General features: G+C 33.0%; 1 protein-coding gene across 1 annotated transcript; it reads right to left on the reverse strand.

The window, feature by feature from the left end:
- Positions 1-1,472: 1,472 nt before the first annotated feature.
- On the reverse strand, positions 1,473-4,087 carry LOC107908505 (acetate/butyrate--CoA ligase AAE7, peroxisomal). Its single transcript, XM_041089976.1, has 3 exons — positions 3,802-4,087; positions 2,845-3,435; positions 1,473-2,582 (listed from the first exon to the last, which is right to left on the reverse strand). Exons 1-3 carry the CDS (start codon positions 4,012-4,014, stop codon positions 1,686-1,688), a joined length of 1,701 nt encoding a protein of 566 aa, XP_040945910.1. The 5' UTR covers positions 4,015-4,087; the 3' UTR covers positions 1,473-1,685.
- Positions 4,088-17,175: the final 13,088 nt, after the last annotated feature.

The following is a 17,175-nucleotide window of genomic DNA, read 5'->3' on the forward strand; positions in this document are numbered from 1 at the left end:
AAGAGAAATTGAAATTAAGACCCAAGAATAAAATTACAATTATCTAATCATCTAACCAAAAAAGCTAATGTATCAAAAATATTTATTAAAAACATAAAAAGCTTAAAACAATATGAAATAAAAAATACAAATATGAGCAAGAGAAGAATTGAACTTGAGACTTAAGGATAAAAACATTAACATTTAACTACTTGACCAAATGAGCTAAGTAGTCAATTTCTAGTGAAAACGCATCTTGTAGGACAGGATTTCAGCTGACATGGTTGAAAGCGCACCATGTAGGATGCATTTTTATTAACACGACAGTAAAAACACGTCCTATAGGAAGTGCGCCCTGTAAGGCATGTTTTCTTTTATCTCTTCAAAAACAGCGTAGATTAGTAAATTTAAAAAGAAAAACAATCTACTTTCTCAAATAAGTTTTTTTTCCAGCATATTTCTAAAAATTAGCCTATATCTTACATATAAACACCAACACAAATATTTAACGATGCAATTTTAATGAAGGGGTTATTTTGCACATTCATCTAACGTAAATAAGTTAATTTAGCATTTTTTTCAATAAAATAACTAAAATGCAATCCAAAATAGCACATGGAGATTTTGTGGTACTTTTACCTAACTAGATCGTAAATGAGCAAAGAGATTACGTAAGATAAATAGGTCTAAATCTATCCATAATCTTAGGATAAAAGATTTTTCTCAAATTATAATCTTTTAATAAAATAATTTATCATTTAATTATAATTTTTTTATATAATGTCTATAATTAGGTATAACATCTCTCCAACCCTTTAATAGAAAGAGAAACATGTTTCAACATATTTGAATACACATCCTCCTACACTGGCATTAATGTCAATGCTAACTAAGCTAAGAACTTAATCAGCAATTATAATTTTTTTTTATAAAAAATGGGATAATAACTTATTTGGCTTGCCAACTTTATAAAAAAAATCATTTTGATGTTTCATTTAATTTTTTGTCTACTTTAGTTATTAAGCTTGCGTTTTTTTATCAAATCACCCTAAAATTGATGGAAAAATTAATGTTTTTTTAAGTTTCTTGACATGACAAACATATGGATTGCCACATGGATGATACATCAACTTTTAATTAATTTTTTATAAAAAATTATCTTTTAATATTTTTAAAATTTTAAAAATTAATTAAATGTTGAAATGTCATCCACGTGTATATCACATCAGCAAAGTTAATTAACTTTAACATTTTCATCAATTATAAAGTGATTTGATAAAAAATACAAATTTAATAATTAAAATAGACGAAAAATTAAATAAAGAGTTAAAATAATTTTTTTAAAATGTCAAAAAAAATTATTATACTTAGAAAAAATAATACCTAGGGAAGTCAAAAGACAACCTAATAAATTTAATTTTTCTAAAAAATTAAAAAAAAAATCATTGAGTATAGAAATGATGAAAATTACGAAAAACCCTTGGGATCTTTGTATCATGAAGATTCCTAAAATTCATTCTTCAAATTATTGCTTCATTTCACAATTGGAACAAAAATAATACCGCAACTTTCAACACGTTACACGATACATGATATGATAGAAAAAATAATTTAAACAGGACATGATACACCTTTATGTTAGAATCTGTTTATTATCTTACATGAATCGTTAACGTATCAAATTTTTATGAATATAGTTTTCAGAGTTATAACTTCCTCAACTTGACAGGTCCCAGCTGTTGTGCCTTGCCTCTTAGCACATGCTTCTGAATCTTCCCTGTAGCTGTTTTTGGGAGTGGACCAAACACCACTGATTTAGGAACCCAGTAAGCAGGCATTTTGGACTTGCAAAATTTCATTGTTTCCTCTGCTAACCACTGTTCATCCGACTTGTTGACCTCCGGCTTCAATGTCACGAAAGCGCAGGGCGATTCTCCCCACCGTTCATCGGCCCTAGCCACCACTGATGCCTCCAACACTGCAGGGTGGAAGCATAGACTATTTTCAACCTCAACGCTACTGATGTTTTCGCCTCCAGATATGATGATGTCCTTTGATCTATCTTTTATTTCAATGTATCCATCTTGATGCTTCACACCAAGATCCCCAGAGTGGAACCAGCCGTTTGCAAATGTCTCCTCGTTTTCTTTCGGGTTCTTTAAGTAGCCCTTCATCACGATATTGCCACGCATCACTATTTCTCCCATGGTTTTTCCATCGGCAGGGACAGGTTCACCGGTTTTGGTACTGATCACATCTAGGCATTCTAAAGTAGTGTATCGAACACCTTGACGTGCAATTAGACGAGCTTGGGTATCGGGTGGTAGTGAGTCCCATTCAGGCTTCCAGGCACAAATTGTGGAAGGACCATAGGTTTCTGAGAGACCATAAGTGTGTGTGACTCGGAAGCCTTTTCGAGACATTGCAAAGAGAACAGCGGGAGGCGGAGCAGCACCGGCTGTCATTATGTGAACAACATGGGGGAGGGGCAGAATTGTGTCCTCTGGTGCGGCATTAACTATGGTATTGAGCACCACAGGTGCAGCACAGAAGTGAGTCACCCCATGCTTTGCGATGGCCGAGTAGACTCCCTTTGCTGTTACCTGCAAATGCAAATCAGTAACAAGCTATAAATTTGTACCTATGTTGCTTTGACTCTTCATTTTTTAAAGTATCCTCATCTAAGACTGATATTCAACACAAATTCAAACAGAGATGTAGAAATATGACCTGCCAAACACATTTGAGTTCGAGTAATGGAAGACCGCAATATATATAACTTGATAGTTTCAATGAATTTATGCCTAGAGCCACACCAGAAATAAATGAATATGGAACCAATAAGCTAATTTGCATGGAAATTACCTGTCGAAGACATATGTTTGTTCCACAAAGAGCTGCAAGTGCCCAAGTGAAACACCAACCATTGCAATGGAACATGGGAAGAGTCCACAAGTATATAGCTCCTTCATTCATCCCCCATACAAGAGGATTAGACAAGGACATTAAATACGCCCCTCGGTGATGTAAAACTACTCCTTTAGGGCTGGCTGTTGTGCACGAAGTATAACCCAAAGCTATACTTTGCCACTCATCCTGGGGAGGTTTCCAAGCAAAGTCAGGGTCACCACTTTCTAAGAACTTTTCGTACTCAATGGCTCCTTGTCCCAAAGCATATCGAAGTGCTTCGAGATCGCAGGCTTCATCGGCAACGACAACCAGAAGTGGCGGGTTGAAATGGCCTTGGCTTTTCTCCTTCATGATTTTCAATGAATCCTCTGCCAAAGTGAAGAACTCTTGGTCCACAATGACAATGGCACACTGGGAATGGCCCAAGAGGAAAGCAATGGTGGATGCATTTAGGCGAATATTGACAGGGTTTATTACAGCACCACACATGGGAATTCCAAAATGAGCTTCATAGGTTGCAGGGATATTTGGTGCAATCACAGCCACCTACAAATGGTAGAAAATTGCTGAACCAGATAATATATAAAATAATTTATTTTCACTGAGACTTTTAATTTTGATGGATTAATATTGGGTTTAAATTTACATAAAACATAAAAAAAAATTTCAAATCTCGGCATTCTATTATAAGAAAAAAGGTTATCCAACCTATTTTTATATTTTTATTATTGACTTGTTCTAAATATAAAAAGATTGATTAATTAAATTCAAGTATTTTATGATATTAATAATGTAAATAACATGTTAATTGAATTTTAATTTAATTAGTATTGATATTATTGTCAATGTAATAAAAATTTAGTTATGTTAAAATATACTATTTTTTTATTTATGGTTGATTATTTTGATTACCGTGCTACCGGCTCCGACGGAGCATTTAGCGAGAGCTGAGGCCAAGCGACGGCAGCGCTGGTATGTTTGGAGCCACGTGTAAGTACGAGATCCATGGACCACCGCTTTTCTGGTCGGATGAACCGTAGCGGCTCGTTCCAAGAACCACAATGGCGTCAACGCCGTGTAGTTGGCTTTGTTCTTCGGAAGATCGTCGATATCTCTAATCGCCATCGCCGTCTATTTTCACTTTCTTAGAATCTTCCTTATTTGTTGGATTCTTTATTTTTTTTCTTTGGATCAATCTGATTTGTTGGACTTTTGAAGCATATTTATAAAGGCGATAATATTTATTACATGAGGAATAGCATTGAAGGCGCCACGTCAACTGTTGAAGACAATACTATTATTCCTTTTTTATTACTTAAAAAAATAATATTTAGAATGTTTTACTTTTACCGGTTTAATTTTGAAATTAATCGATAATATCAAATAAAAAAAATTAAAGGAATAAAATTTAAGACTATACAAAATTTTGAATTTATTATTTAAATAAATTTTCATTTTATATAATTTTATACCTATTTTTTTATTCAATTCTTACAATTTATTAATACAATTATTGATATAATATCATTTTATGTTTATAGATCGTATACACAAATAATCATATCCAATATAAAAATATATTACATATTTATAATGTGTATGATTGAATCACAATTAAAGTTTCATATATATCTTTAAACTATACTAAAATTTCATGTGTATAATTGTATCAAATCAAAATTCATATATCAAATTATACAATATATTAAAATTTATATATGATTTTATGATTTGTTATATAAATAAAAGGTAAAGTCAAGTCAGTATTCTAATATATTTATAAGTTAATTGTTTTTTTTTTAAATCAGAAAACAAAATATTAATGTAGATTATTATTAGTTATGAAATAATTCTTCCTCTTTACGAATTATTATAATTATTTTGTAGCCATTAATCTCTGTTTTGGCATAATAATTATGGAGGCTGAGCTATGGGGAGTGTACGTTAGGTTAATGCATGCTTTGCAAATGGGGGTAAGAAGGAGCGTTTTGGAGACAGACAATTTAGAAGCCGTGAGTTTGATCACCGAGCAATCTTCGGGAAGCTGGAGTACTGCTGCGGAGATGCTGAGAAGAGATTGGGGAAGTGAAGGTTTACCATACTTATCGTGAGGGGAATCAGGCGGTAGATAAAATAGCTAACTTAGTTGCCCATCATGGCATTGGTACCCATACTTATAGTCAACCACCAAATGAAGTCCTTGGAATTATTCATGAAAATATTGAAGGATATACAGTAACCAGAGTAATTTTGATTTAAGTTTCAGTTAGACCTATGTTACAGTAAACAAATTAGGAAAAACAGTCGAGAGTGCTCTCTCTTAGTTTCTCGGAGAAACAATGACTATTGTAGTTGGATTAGAGATGAGTGGTGATTTTTTTTTAGAATGGGGACAGATGAGATGTAACAACTCATTTTTAGTGAAATCGGAATAGTGGTTTCGGGACCACAAATCCGAATCCAGAAGAAAAATTATTTTAATATTATTTCATGGTCTGCATTATGATAGAAATGTCGTATGAAAATTTCATAAAGAAATTTTTACCGGTTACATGTTTAATTGATAAAAGAACCAAATTGCATAACATGCAAAAGTTGAATTCTAGTAGCTAAAAGGATCAAATAGCTATGAAATTCAAAATTTAATGTCCTTATATGGAAAATAGACCATTAAGAGGAGCTAGTAGATAAGTATAATGATTCATCATTGGAAAATTAAATAAAGAAAAGGACTAAATTGGAAAGAAAAATAATAAAAGATTATAAATTAATTAAATAACAAAAATATCATCATATTATCATCTTTCCTAAAACAAAAACATGGAAACCCTAGCCATGGAAATTGGGTTTTGAGCAAGCTTATTTGGCTTAATTGGCTAAGTATTCTTGTCACGTTTTTAGTAATTTTCATATTTCCGAGATCGTAATAGCTTAATTTAGCTATCTTGGGGATTAATTTGTAAAGTTATCAAAGTGTTAGGATTTTGCCATCGATGAATATAGTTGAATTACGAAGTTTTATGGTAGAAAATGAAAGGTTGTTGATAGATACACAACTTTTGTTAAGGGAATTTTAATGAAATCATGATTTAGGGACTAAATTGAAAAGATGTAAAATTTATGGAAAAATTCTAATTTTTTTGAAATACATGGGCTGTTTTTGTTACATGTAAAAATTGGCTAGGCTTGGAATAAGGGTTAAATTGCATGAATTTCATTTTTTGAGCCTAGGGATGAAATTGTAATTAATTAAAAGTATAGGGGCAAAATGATAATTTTGCCTAAGATGTGAATTGGATTGAATTGAATATAAATTGTATTAAATTCATTCGTATAGATCCAGATAGATCAAATACGAAGTTAGATCGTGAAAAAGAAAAAATGTCGGATTAGTAGATTTTACGTACATGAGCACTTGTCGAGTTGAGTTCGTATAATTAATTTGTATAATTATATGTTTGAATTGAATATTATGTATGTGAATTGTGTAATTGTCATATATACGAAATTAATCACATATCCGACTATGTCCGACAAGTATTAAACCCCGTTTGGATAAATGAAATTCGATGGATACATGATTCCCGAATTGGTTGTGATCCTGCATGTGTTATGGACACACCGCAGCTCGAAAGAGCGTCCCGTTATTAGCTTTCATGAGCATCCCGATATTTGGCTCTCACGAGCTTCCGTTATATGGTTCTTGCGAGCTTCTCGTTAATAGCTCTTCGGAGCATCCTGATTGGTTGTAATCCTACATGTGTTGTGGACACACAGCAGCTCTTATGAGCGTCCCGATATATGGCTCCTCGGAGCTTCCCGACTAATGGCTCTTTATGAGCTTCTCGATTAATTGGCTCTTCGGAGCTTCTTGATATTGGCTAGCTTGAACTTCCCGATTAAGGCTCACATAAACTTCTCGTTACATGGCTCACTTAAGCTTCCCGTTATATGGCTCGAAAGAGCTTCCCATTTACATGTTTGCATGAGCATTCATGTATATGAATTGACGGATTATAGTTTTGCACACATTGTATGTACTACCCATGTATCCATTGAGATATTTTCAATAATTCGACAAGCACAATTCTGACATGAGAAAATATGAGTTCAAAATGAATTATTACCCGTATATACTTGAAATATATGGAATTGATATATGAATACAAGTGGAAAGTTATGAACATGAAAACTTGATATTGTTGAGCTCACACATGTTCCTTGACATTTATATGAAATACATGTCTAACATGATTGATGAGGATATGTGCTAGGGGTTTTGGCCATCTTGCTTGAGCATGCCTTATATGCTTATCTTAATTGTGATTAAATGGTAAGTTAAATTCCACGTTATACGAACTTACTAAGCTTTAAAGCTTACTTTGTTTTATTTTCCCTGTTTTATAGTAATTCGGAAGCTTGATTTGGTTGGAAGTTGGTCGAAGCAACATCACACTATCCTTCAGCTCATTTCGGTATAAATAGTAAATTAATTTTGATTATAATGGCATGTATAAGTTAACCAGCCAATGTTGGCATAAAGATGTTTTGGTTGTAGCTAGCCATTGAAATGGCTTGTGATAAATATATTTTGTTGGGTATGTAAATGGTCTTATCATGTTTAATGTGTGTTAGTATAGTTGAATGATGGATAATTTATAAACATGTTGATGGATGGTTTGAAATTGGTAATTTAAGTACAAATGAGCTTATATTTATGTATATAGTCAAGTTGGTAAGTAAAGATTCTTGAATGATTGTGGTAAGATGTTAAGTATAAAGCTTGATTTTGGGTTGGTTGAATGTCTTGTTATAGTCTATTTATGTCCAAAAATGTTTGGTTAGGTTGATGCCAAGGTTGGGTGAGAAATGTGGCCTTGGAAATGGACTATTTTCGTCCACACGGGCAAAGACACTGACGTCTAGTCTCAGCCATGTGTGACACACGGCCTCACGCAAAGGCGTGTAGCTTGGCCGTGTGTGTAACACCCCGTACCCGAGACCGTTGCCGGAGTCGGACACGAGGGGTTAACAGACTTAATTCCCTTATTTACAATCCATTTTAAAAATTTCCAGACTAGCTGGCTAACTGCGTCACTGTCACCTTAAAAATCATATCTTGAGTTCCAAAACTTGAAAATCAGTTTCGTAAATTTTTCCTGAAACTAGACTCATATATCCATCTACAAATTTTTTTCTAGAATTTTTTGTCTGGCCAATTAGTACAGTTTATTAGTTAAAGTCTCCCCTGTTTCAGGGTTTGACTGCTCTGACCTTCATGCATTACGACTTATATATCTTCCTGTACAGGGCTTCATTACTTATTCCGTTTGTTTCTAACGAAACTAGACTCAAAAAGGAATCTATAAATATATGGAATGACCTCTAATTATCTCTGGTTAATTTATAGTGAATTTTCAAAGTCAGATCAGGGGATCCAGAAATTGCTCTGACCCTGTTCCACGAAAACTTAAATATCTCCTAAAATACGGCTCATATGATCGTTTCGTTTCTTCCATATGAAAGTAGATTCATCAAGGTTATATTACATAATTTATTAAATATTTAATTCCATTCCTACTATTTTTAGTGATTTTTCAAATCCACACCACTACTACTGTCAGCATCTGTTTTTAAGGTGAACTTTACCATTTTCATGGTTTTCCATGAATCAACTAGAACTTGTCATACATAGCACCAAAATGATCATGATTAACCATTCCAATGGCTAATCGTTACCAAACATTTCCATACCTCTCAATGAACATCATACAAAAACGATTATAATGCTATGCTCAAAGTATATATAAGCCATTTTCGCATGGCTATCCAAATTTATACAAAACCAAAGTGTACATGACCGACAACAAAAAGGGCAGTTCTATACATGCCATTTTCAGAGTTCAACCAAAAGTGTACCAAAAGGGCTTTGATAGTGTGGACGACTTCGACTTCGACAATCCCGAGTCCGATAGCTGACGAACCAAAATCTATAAAACAGAGATTCAAAGAACGGAGTAAGCATTTAATGCTTAGTAAGTTTTGAGCAATAAAATTAGGCACAACTGAAGTATAGCATTCATATAACTAAACGGATAATTTCATATACACATATTCTCAAAAATCAGTCCTACTTCACATTTCCTACCCTTATATTCATACATAAGGGATCAACTTAACCAAAGGCCCGAAAGCTCACTAATCGACTGAGCGGATAATATTTAAACGAAATCACTACTCCAATGCATATACGAAACGTACCTTATCGTTGGGATTTTACGAGCGTATTAATTGAAATTATTACAGCAAGATCGCTCATTCCCAAACCAAGTACCTTCGGGGTTTAGCCGGATATAGCTACTCGCTCAAATGCCTTCGGGACTTAGCCCGGTTATAGTAACTCGCACAATTGCCTTCGGGACTTAGCCCGGTTATAGTAACTCGCACAATTGCCTTTGGGACTTGGCCCGGTTATAGTAACTCGCACAAATGCCTTCGGGACTTAGCCCGGATATAGTAACTCGCACAAATGCCTTCGGGCTTAGCCCGGTTATCAATCCGAATATCCATGCACATATCAATAAATCATGACACATCAATATTTCATTTTCGTAACTAGAATTCAAACACAAGTCACTTATCAAGCATTATCATTTTCAGCTCAAAAGCTACATACAAAGGGCATGATTTTGATTTGCTTATAACATAATCTAATCGAATCATAATCTAAGTTTCATTACTCGAAAACTTACCTCGGATGTTGTCGAACGATTTCGACGGCTATTCGATCACTTTTTCCTTCCCTTTATCGGATCTAGTTCCCCTTTGCTCTTGAGCTTAATTTAACAAATAAATTGATTTAATCATTTGAACATCAAAAAGAGAAACTCAAGGTACTTAACCCATATATACATTAGACATTAGAGTCACATATATATGAAATCATGAATCACTCAACATATTAGCCAATATTCTCCTTTAGCCGATTTTCTAAGTCAAGATAAAGCCATCAATATGCTTACCTATAGCCGAACACACAACATCAATCTATGTATTCATTCATGTGGCCGAATATGCATGCCTATGGTGAGGCCGATTGTATACTTAATACATTCTACAAATATGGTCACTTGTATTGGCTAATCACCATTTTGTTTCAAGTTCAAAGCTCGGCTAAAACACATATATACACTAGAAATCAATTACTAACATTTGCACTTCACCTTAATAGCTAACTTAACAACCCTTAATTTAACATATAATTGTTCATAACAAAATTAATGCATCCTCTCCATTCCATCGATTCAAAACACATACATTACTCAATAATATTCAAAGTCACATTCGGCCTTAGCACACAACTTCTCTACTTCATCTAACATGAACAACAACTATATTTCTCTTCTACTTCCTACCATGGCCGAATGCTTCATGAAGTTGCTAAGACCTACCTTTTTCAAATTCCCACACACACTCACATCCAATCCTTTTTGTTGAGCACTCAAACTCTATCATCTTCATAACTCGTCAACACAACATCAAACACCAACCAAAAAGACAACACCCATGGCCGAGTATCATCTCCCTCACATAGCAAGGATTTAAACCATGGGCTAGGTAGAACTCAAGCTAAGAACTAAAAATATACATGAATCTCATGGAGCAACATCAAACATACCTTAGCCTAGTTACATGCATGGCCGAATCTCTTCAACCTTTCTTCTTCCTTTCTCCTTAAAATTTTCGGCCAAAGATGTTAAAGGATGAACACATTTTTTTTTCTTTTCTTTGTCTAGTCACGGCAATGGGGAGTAAGGGGGGGACAACTTTGGTTTCTCCTCCCACTCACCCCATGTTTTATCATTCTTAATTCACTATTTTATTTTCTAAACCCATAATGCTAATAGGAAATTCATATTATCATCTATGACCCATCCATGGCCGGCCACTACTCAAAATAGATGGGTATTTGACATGCAAACCCTTCATTCTTATAACACGCATTAATAGGCCACTTACATTTGCCTAGCACATTTCTAAATTTTCTCGCATAAGTCCTATTAAATAAATTCACATGCAATTGACTAAATCGAAGCTTAAAACTTTCACACATTCATATTCACATATTCTAGACAATAAATATCACATTCAAATACTTCGGTGACTCGGTTTAGCGGTCCCGAAACCACTTCCCGACTAGGGTCAATTTAGAGCTGTCACAGTGTGTCCCCTGCATATTTAAAATTTCAAAACAGAATGCTCAAATATTTTCACATGGGCGTGTGACTTGGCCATGTGACCCTTGCACCTATTTATTACAAGTTAGTATGCTCACACGGCCTAGCACACAGGCGTGTGGCTTGGTCGTGTAACCCATGTCAGAGAGCACCCTAATTTGGACACGGGCTGGGACACAGCCGTGTGTCCCTATTTTGAATGCCCACACGGCCTGGCCACACGGGCGTGTGTCCCCTGCACTTTGGAAAAATTTTGATATTTTGCGAAAAATTCTCTGAATTCCTGATTTAGTCCGGACTTGTTTCTAATGTATAATTTTGGGCCTCAAGAGTTCATATAAGGGACAATATGATTGTATATAATTGATTTCTGATGTGAATAATAAATGATATGAAATGTCTGTATTTGATCTATAAATCTCGGTAATACTCCATAACCCTGTTTCAGCGACGGATATGGGTTAGGGGTGTTACATGAGATTTCCCTTCTTGAAGAAGAACTTGTTCAACTATTGGTGAAAAGCTCGTTGGTAGTTCCAAATGATAATCTGTCGCTAATATGCTCTATCTGGAGTAGGAAATCCTATAATCCTAACAATTTTCGTGCACAACTTAAGAGCATATGGAAAACCAAAAAGAAGTTCTAGATTCAAGTGGCAAGGTAAAATTTATTCTTGATCTCGTTTGAGGATGAAAAGGATTTGGAGATGATTATGGAAGGACATCCATGGATATTCTGAAGGTAACTAATTATTTTCGATCGGCAGACAAATCCTATTGAAAGGGGTAAGGTTCGATTGTTCTTTCTCCGTTTTGGCTTAAGATAGGCCAATGTTCACCAGAATGTGACAAAAAAGACCTTATGCATGCAATTGACTCCATATTTGGGGGAGTAATTAGATCGGAAGTAAAAGGGGAGTTTTGCTACTTAAGAGTTCAATTAGATGCGCAATGACCGTTGAGGAGAGTGTAACAATTCATTTTTCAATGGTTTTGAGACCATAAATCTGACGAGTAAATCCGTAATAATTAGTATTTAAATTATATGAATTAATTATGATTTTATATAAAATTTTGATTTAAAGAATTTTTAGCTAATTGAATATCATTTTTAATTCTTTGAGCCACCTATTCAAATATCATGTTGACGTACCAAGAGACCGGATCAAAGAAGAGACCGGATCAAAGAAACAAATGGCTTTTCTTCTATTTAATCAAAGTTTATCAATAAATTAAAATTTAATTTCATTCCTTTGTTGTTTGCATCATTAATATTTTGATAAATGATTTTCTCTCCTTTAACAAGGAACACCATTGGATAATTTTTTTTCGATTGAGTCTTAGTTTGATTGTCATCAACATTGTTGTCAGTGTAGGAAGATGTAGGTTCGAGTTCGTTGAAGCACATTATCCTTCTATTTAAGCGTTGGGGAGGAACTATGAATTGTTCTAAACATTGTATAAAAAAGAACAGATACAATAAAAAACTATAATGAGATTAATGTTGATTTTTTTTAGTGTATTTGAGTTTTTTCTTTTAAATACGATTGGTATTACAATCAATTTAATAGTAGGTACACAATAAATAACTTTAAATTTGAAAACGATATGAATTAAATATAAAATACGGCAGTTGAATGTTAAAATTATAATCGTACAAAGAGATATGAAATGGTATAAAATTATTTTAGTTTTACATTGGTGTAAGTGGATCACTCCCTTAATATTTAAATTTTTAATAGGTTTTTAATAATAATTTTATATTAGTGTAAGTGGATCCCTCCCTTAATATTTAAATTTTTAATCGATTTTTAATAATAATTGTTTTTTACTAAATTTCGTACAAAATAATATTTTTAAAATTAATCTACGTTATTGTTTTACACTATTTTTAACTTATTAATTTTGTTGACTTATTATACATATTTATTTATTAACTAACATCTAATGTTACTTGAGTTGCACATAATTTTATATATATTTTTAGTTCATCATGTAATATATTTTTATAATTTAAAATATTTGTACGAGGATAAGTTTAATTTATACTAAAGCTCAATTAGTTTTGAAAAGATGGTTGAGAGAATAAAATAACGATTTAAAAATGAAAAAAAAAGTAAAAAAAAGAATTAATATATAAAACTAATAAAATAATATACAAATTTAGAATTATATAAAAAAATAATAAAAAGATATTTACACTAAATTAATGATCTTAGATGCTACTTAGTTCCATATACCTCACTATTTAAATGCTATTTAATACAATATGATCTAAAAAAAAAAGGTATTCTAGTCTGTTCAAAAGTTTCAGATAATAATTAAATCATTTTTAATATGTTGAAAAGTTTTAAATAATAATTAAATAATTTTTAACATATTTAACATATAATATAATTTTACTTTATATAATTAATGTAAAATAACATTATTCAAAATAATAACTAATTAATATAAATAACTTTGGGGCATAATGATATATTTAGCGCTTAATGTTTACTAATTTTGTCATTTTGGCCCTCAACCTTTAAAATTTAATCAAATTGTTTGCTTTTAGATAGAAAATGATTGAATTGTTAAAATTCTAATGATATTGATATGACCACTCACATGACAGTTGACGACTTGACGTATAATTCATAAATTTTCAAAAAAAATTAAAAACCAACAAAATTTTAAAAAAATCATAAAATCTTTTAAAAAATTCATTCATATTAGTAGTGAAGTATACATAAAATACCATATGAGATGCCATGTCAATATATTTCTAAAAGAAAGGATAATTATTTGATACATTAGCGATATAAAGTTTTAATTTCACAAGTGGAGTTAGGATTTTGTCACGTGCCCTTAAGTTGTATTTAAAAAATTCAAAAAAAATAAATAAGACATGTGATAAAATTTCAATTTTACTTGTGAAATAAAAATTTTACATCACCTGTATACCAAATAATTACCCTTAAAAGAAAAACTTTCAAAACACTTTATTTTAATTTAGAATATTTTTTTCATTAATACGAAGACACTTCTAAATTAAATTAAAATAAATACAAATTCATCATAATACAAAATACCAAAAGTCTAAAATATATATTATATTATTTATACATTTTGAATCATAATATTTTTTTAAAAATTAACATGTTTTGTAATCATTTAAACAAATAAATATAATATATTTTAATTTATATATACAATTAAACGCATGGGATAAAAAATAAATCTAACTCAACATTTTTAAACTTTGAATGCAAAACTAGATTGGCAGACACAACAATAGCCCCTGAGTTATCACACCACATTATTGCCTTCCTCAAAAGAGAGACGTGCAACTCAGACAACGATGACTCCAACCAGAAAATCTCCGTAGTAGTATGAGCATTCCCTGGTTAGTGAAACCTTCAAAGGTCTCATCAAATCTGTTGTAACATTTGTGAACTGTATGACCAACTCTACCACATAGCTGGTACTGAGGTTATGAAAAACCCTTCCTCTACAGCCTCTACCTCAAAACGACTGAGAGCCACCACCTCTATATGGTGGCTTAGTCTCCCGACTGGAACCAGTCATACCTACTTACCTAGATTCCTGTCTCCATTACCACTTTGTTGAGAAACATTAGCCTGTAATAGTACACTAGAAACAAACTCATGTAGTTTTGCTTCATAGTCAGCAAGCATCTCATCAAGAAGATCGAGAGAGACATAGGTTGCTGAAGCTACTATTCTAATTGGTTCATATTCCATTGATAGACCAACAAGAATGATACTAACTTGTTCTTACTCAGAAATAACATTGCCTGCAACTATTAGGGTGTCACACATACCCTTAATTTTGGCTAAATACTCCTTAATAATCAACTTCCCTTTTTTTTCTGAAAGTACAACGAATGCCTCAAACTGGAGATTGTCATACTCGACTTAGTAGCAAAACGCCTTGCAACACTTGTCCAAACATCAAAACTAGAGTGGGCATTAGTGATATATACCAAGATCTCATCACAGATGGTAGACAATAACCAAGAAGCTAACAACTTATCTTGTTCCTTATGCAACAAGAAATCAGGATTATCAACAAGCTTCCCATCCTTATCAACTATATATTGAGAAAGAACAGTAACCATCCCTAGAACAAATTCATGCAGCCCATAACCTTCAAGAATTAGCATAACCTAATGTTTACATAGAAGAAAATTGTGCTCACCTAGTTTCAAAGTGTCATGCTTTGGAAACTGTTGGATCTTTCTATTGGTGGCAAAAGAAACACATCCAGGATCAAGAGAAGAACCATCTACCGGTGCAGCCGTATTAAATGACTAATAATGATTGTCATCATTGCCGGAGGTAACTTCGGGCACCATGAAAGAAATATTGTAACACCCCTAACCCGTATCCGTCGCTAGAATAGGGTTTCAGAGCATTACCGAGGAATCATAATCTAATCATTCATTTTAAACATTTCAAAAATCATAAAATGATTCATCATTAACATGCATAGAGCCCCTTATTTAACCTTTGAGGGTTTGAAATTACTTTAGAAATTATTTGAGACTAAATCGGGAACGTTTGAAAATTTTAGGAAAAAGTTAGAAAAATTTTATTTGCAGGATTCATACGGCCAAGTCACACGCCCATATGTCTGGCAGTGTGGGCATTTGAAGTAGAGACACACAGCCATGTCCCAACCCGTGTCCATGCCCATGTAACTCACTGACTTGGGTCACACGGCCAAGCCACACGCCCATGTGCCAGGCCATGTACCCTACAAAATGGCCTCGCACACCCGTGTGTCTGGCCGTGTGGACCTAAAATATGCCTTAAACAACAAGTTTACCATTTCCTACATTCTTGGGCATTAAGAAAATCAAAAACCATTTGTTTAATCTATTCAAAACACGATCAAACACATTCAAAACATGCCAAAACAATCATTCTAGGTGCCTAACCAATGTACCCTAATTGGTACCATATTTATATCATCAAAATAAATCATTAGTGCATCATTCAAATTAAAATTATAAACATGCCAAAATCCATCAATTTGGCCTAGCTCATATCTACCTAACACATTAACTTAAATTCACATGCATATATCAAGCTTTAGTTCAATTTACCATACCATACTATGGCTTCAAACACAAACACATGTTTATATATATATCAAACCAACATTACACTTATAACCTCATTCACAATCCATCCATAAAATAACTATCATCTAGACATCCTAGGTACATGCCAACACAAAAGATAAACATCACTACGTTTGAGTTCGAGATCGTTGTTAGATGCTGAATCAACGATCAAAAGAGTAGTACCTAACCTATGTACAGAAGACAAAACTGTACACTGAGTAAAACCCAGTGATATTTTTATAATCCAAGCATTTAAAGACATGAGAATACAAAATGTACAATTGAAATATAAACACATACTAATGACTAAGATCACAGCTATCATATGTCAACCTTTTTAATTCACACATATTAGCATATCATTTCATACTATTTTCAATTCTCATCACTTTCTATATAAATAATTTTTCACAATTTGATTCATATTTCATTTAATCAATGGCATCATCCATTCCATATCCACTTCATGAGTACATAACTCATGTATCTCATTTAATCACAACATATCTTATTTTCATGTTTCAATTCACTATCCCATTTTCCATTTTCATACAATATCATCCAATATCAATCATAGAACCGTTTTATTTAATTACCTCTATTAACACGACTCGGACTCGGACGGATACATGGATCCGACCAACACACCAGTTTAGCACCTAGTGCCTCATCGGATAAATCCGAATTAATAACTGCACCCAGCGCTATATAATTTGACACCCAGTGTCTTATCGGTTAAACCTAAGTAAATTGGCACCCAGTGACTCATCGACTCGAAGTCAAAGAAATCCCTAAACTCTTCTTATCTTATAGCATGCCATCTATATCCGACTCAGCCCAATATAGTTAATAGAGCTTAATTTCATATTTCAAAAACAACCAATATCCAATATAAAATTTTCATGTAATCACATA

This window comes from Gossypium hirsutum, chromosome A02, assembly GCF_007990345.1.
Source record: "Gossypium hirsutum isolate 1008001.06 chromosome A02, Gossypium_hirsutum_v2.1, whole genome shotgun sequence".
Lineage (NCBI taxonomy): Eukaryota > Viridiplantae > Streptophyta > Magnoliopsida > Malvales > Malvaceae > Gossypium > Gossypium hirsutum.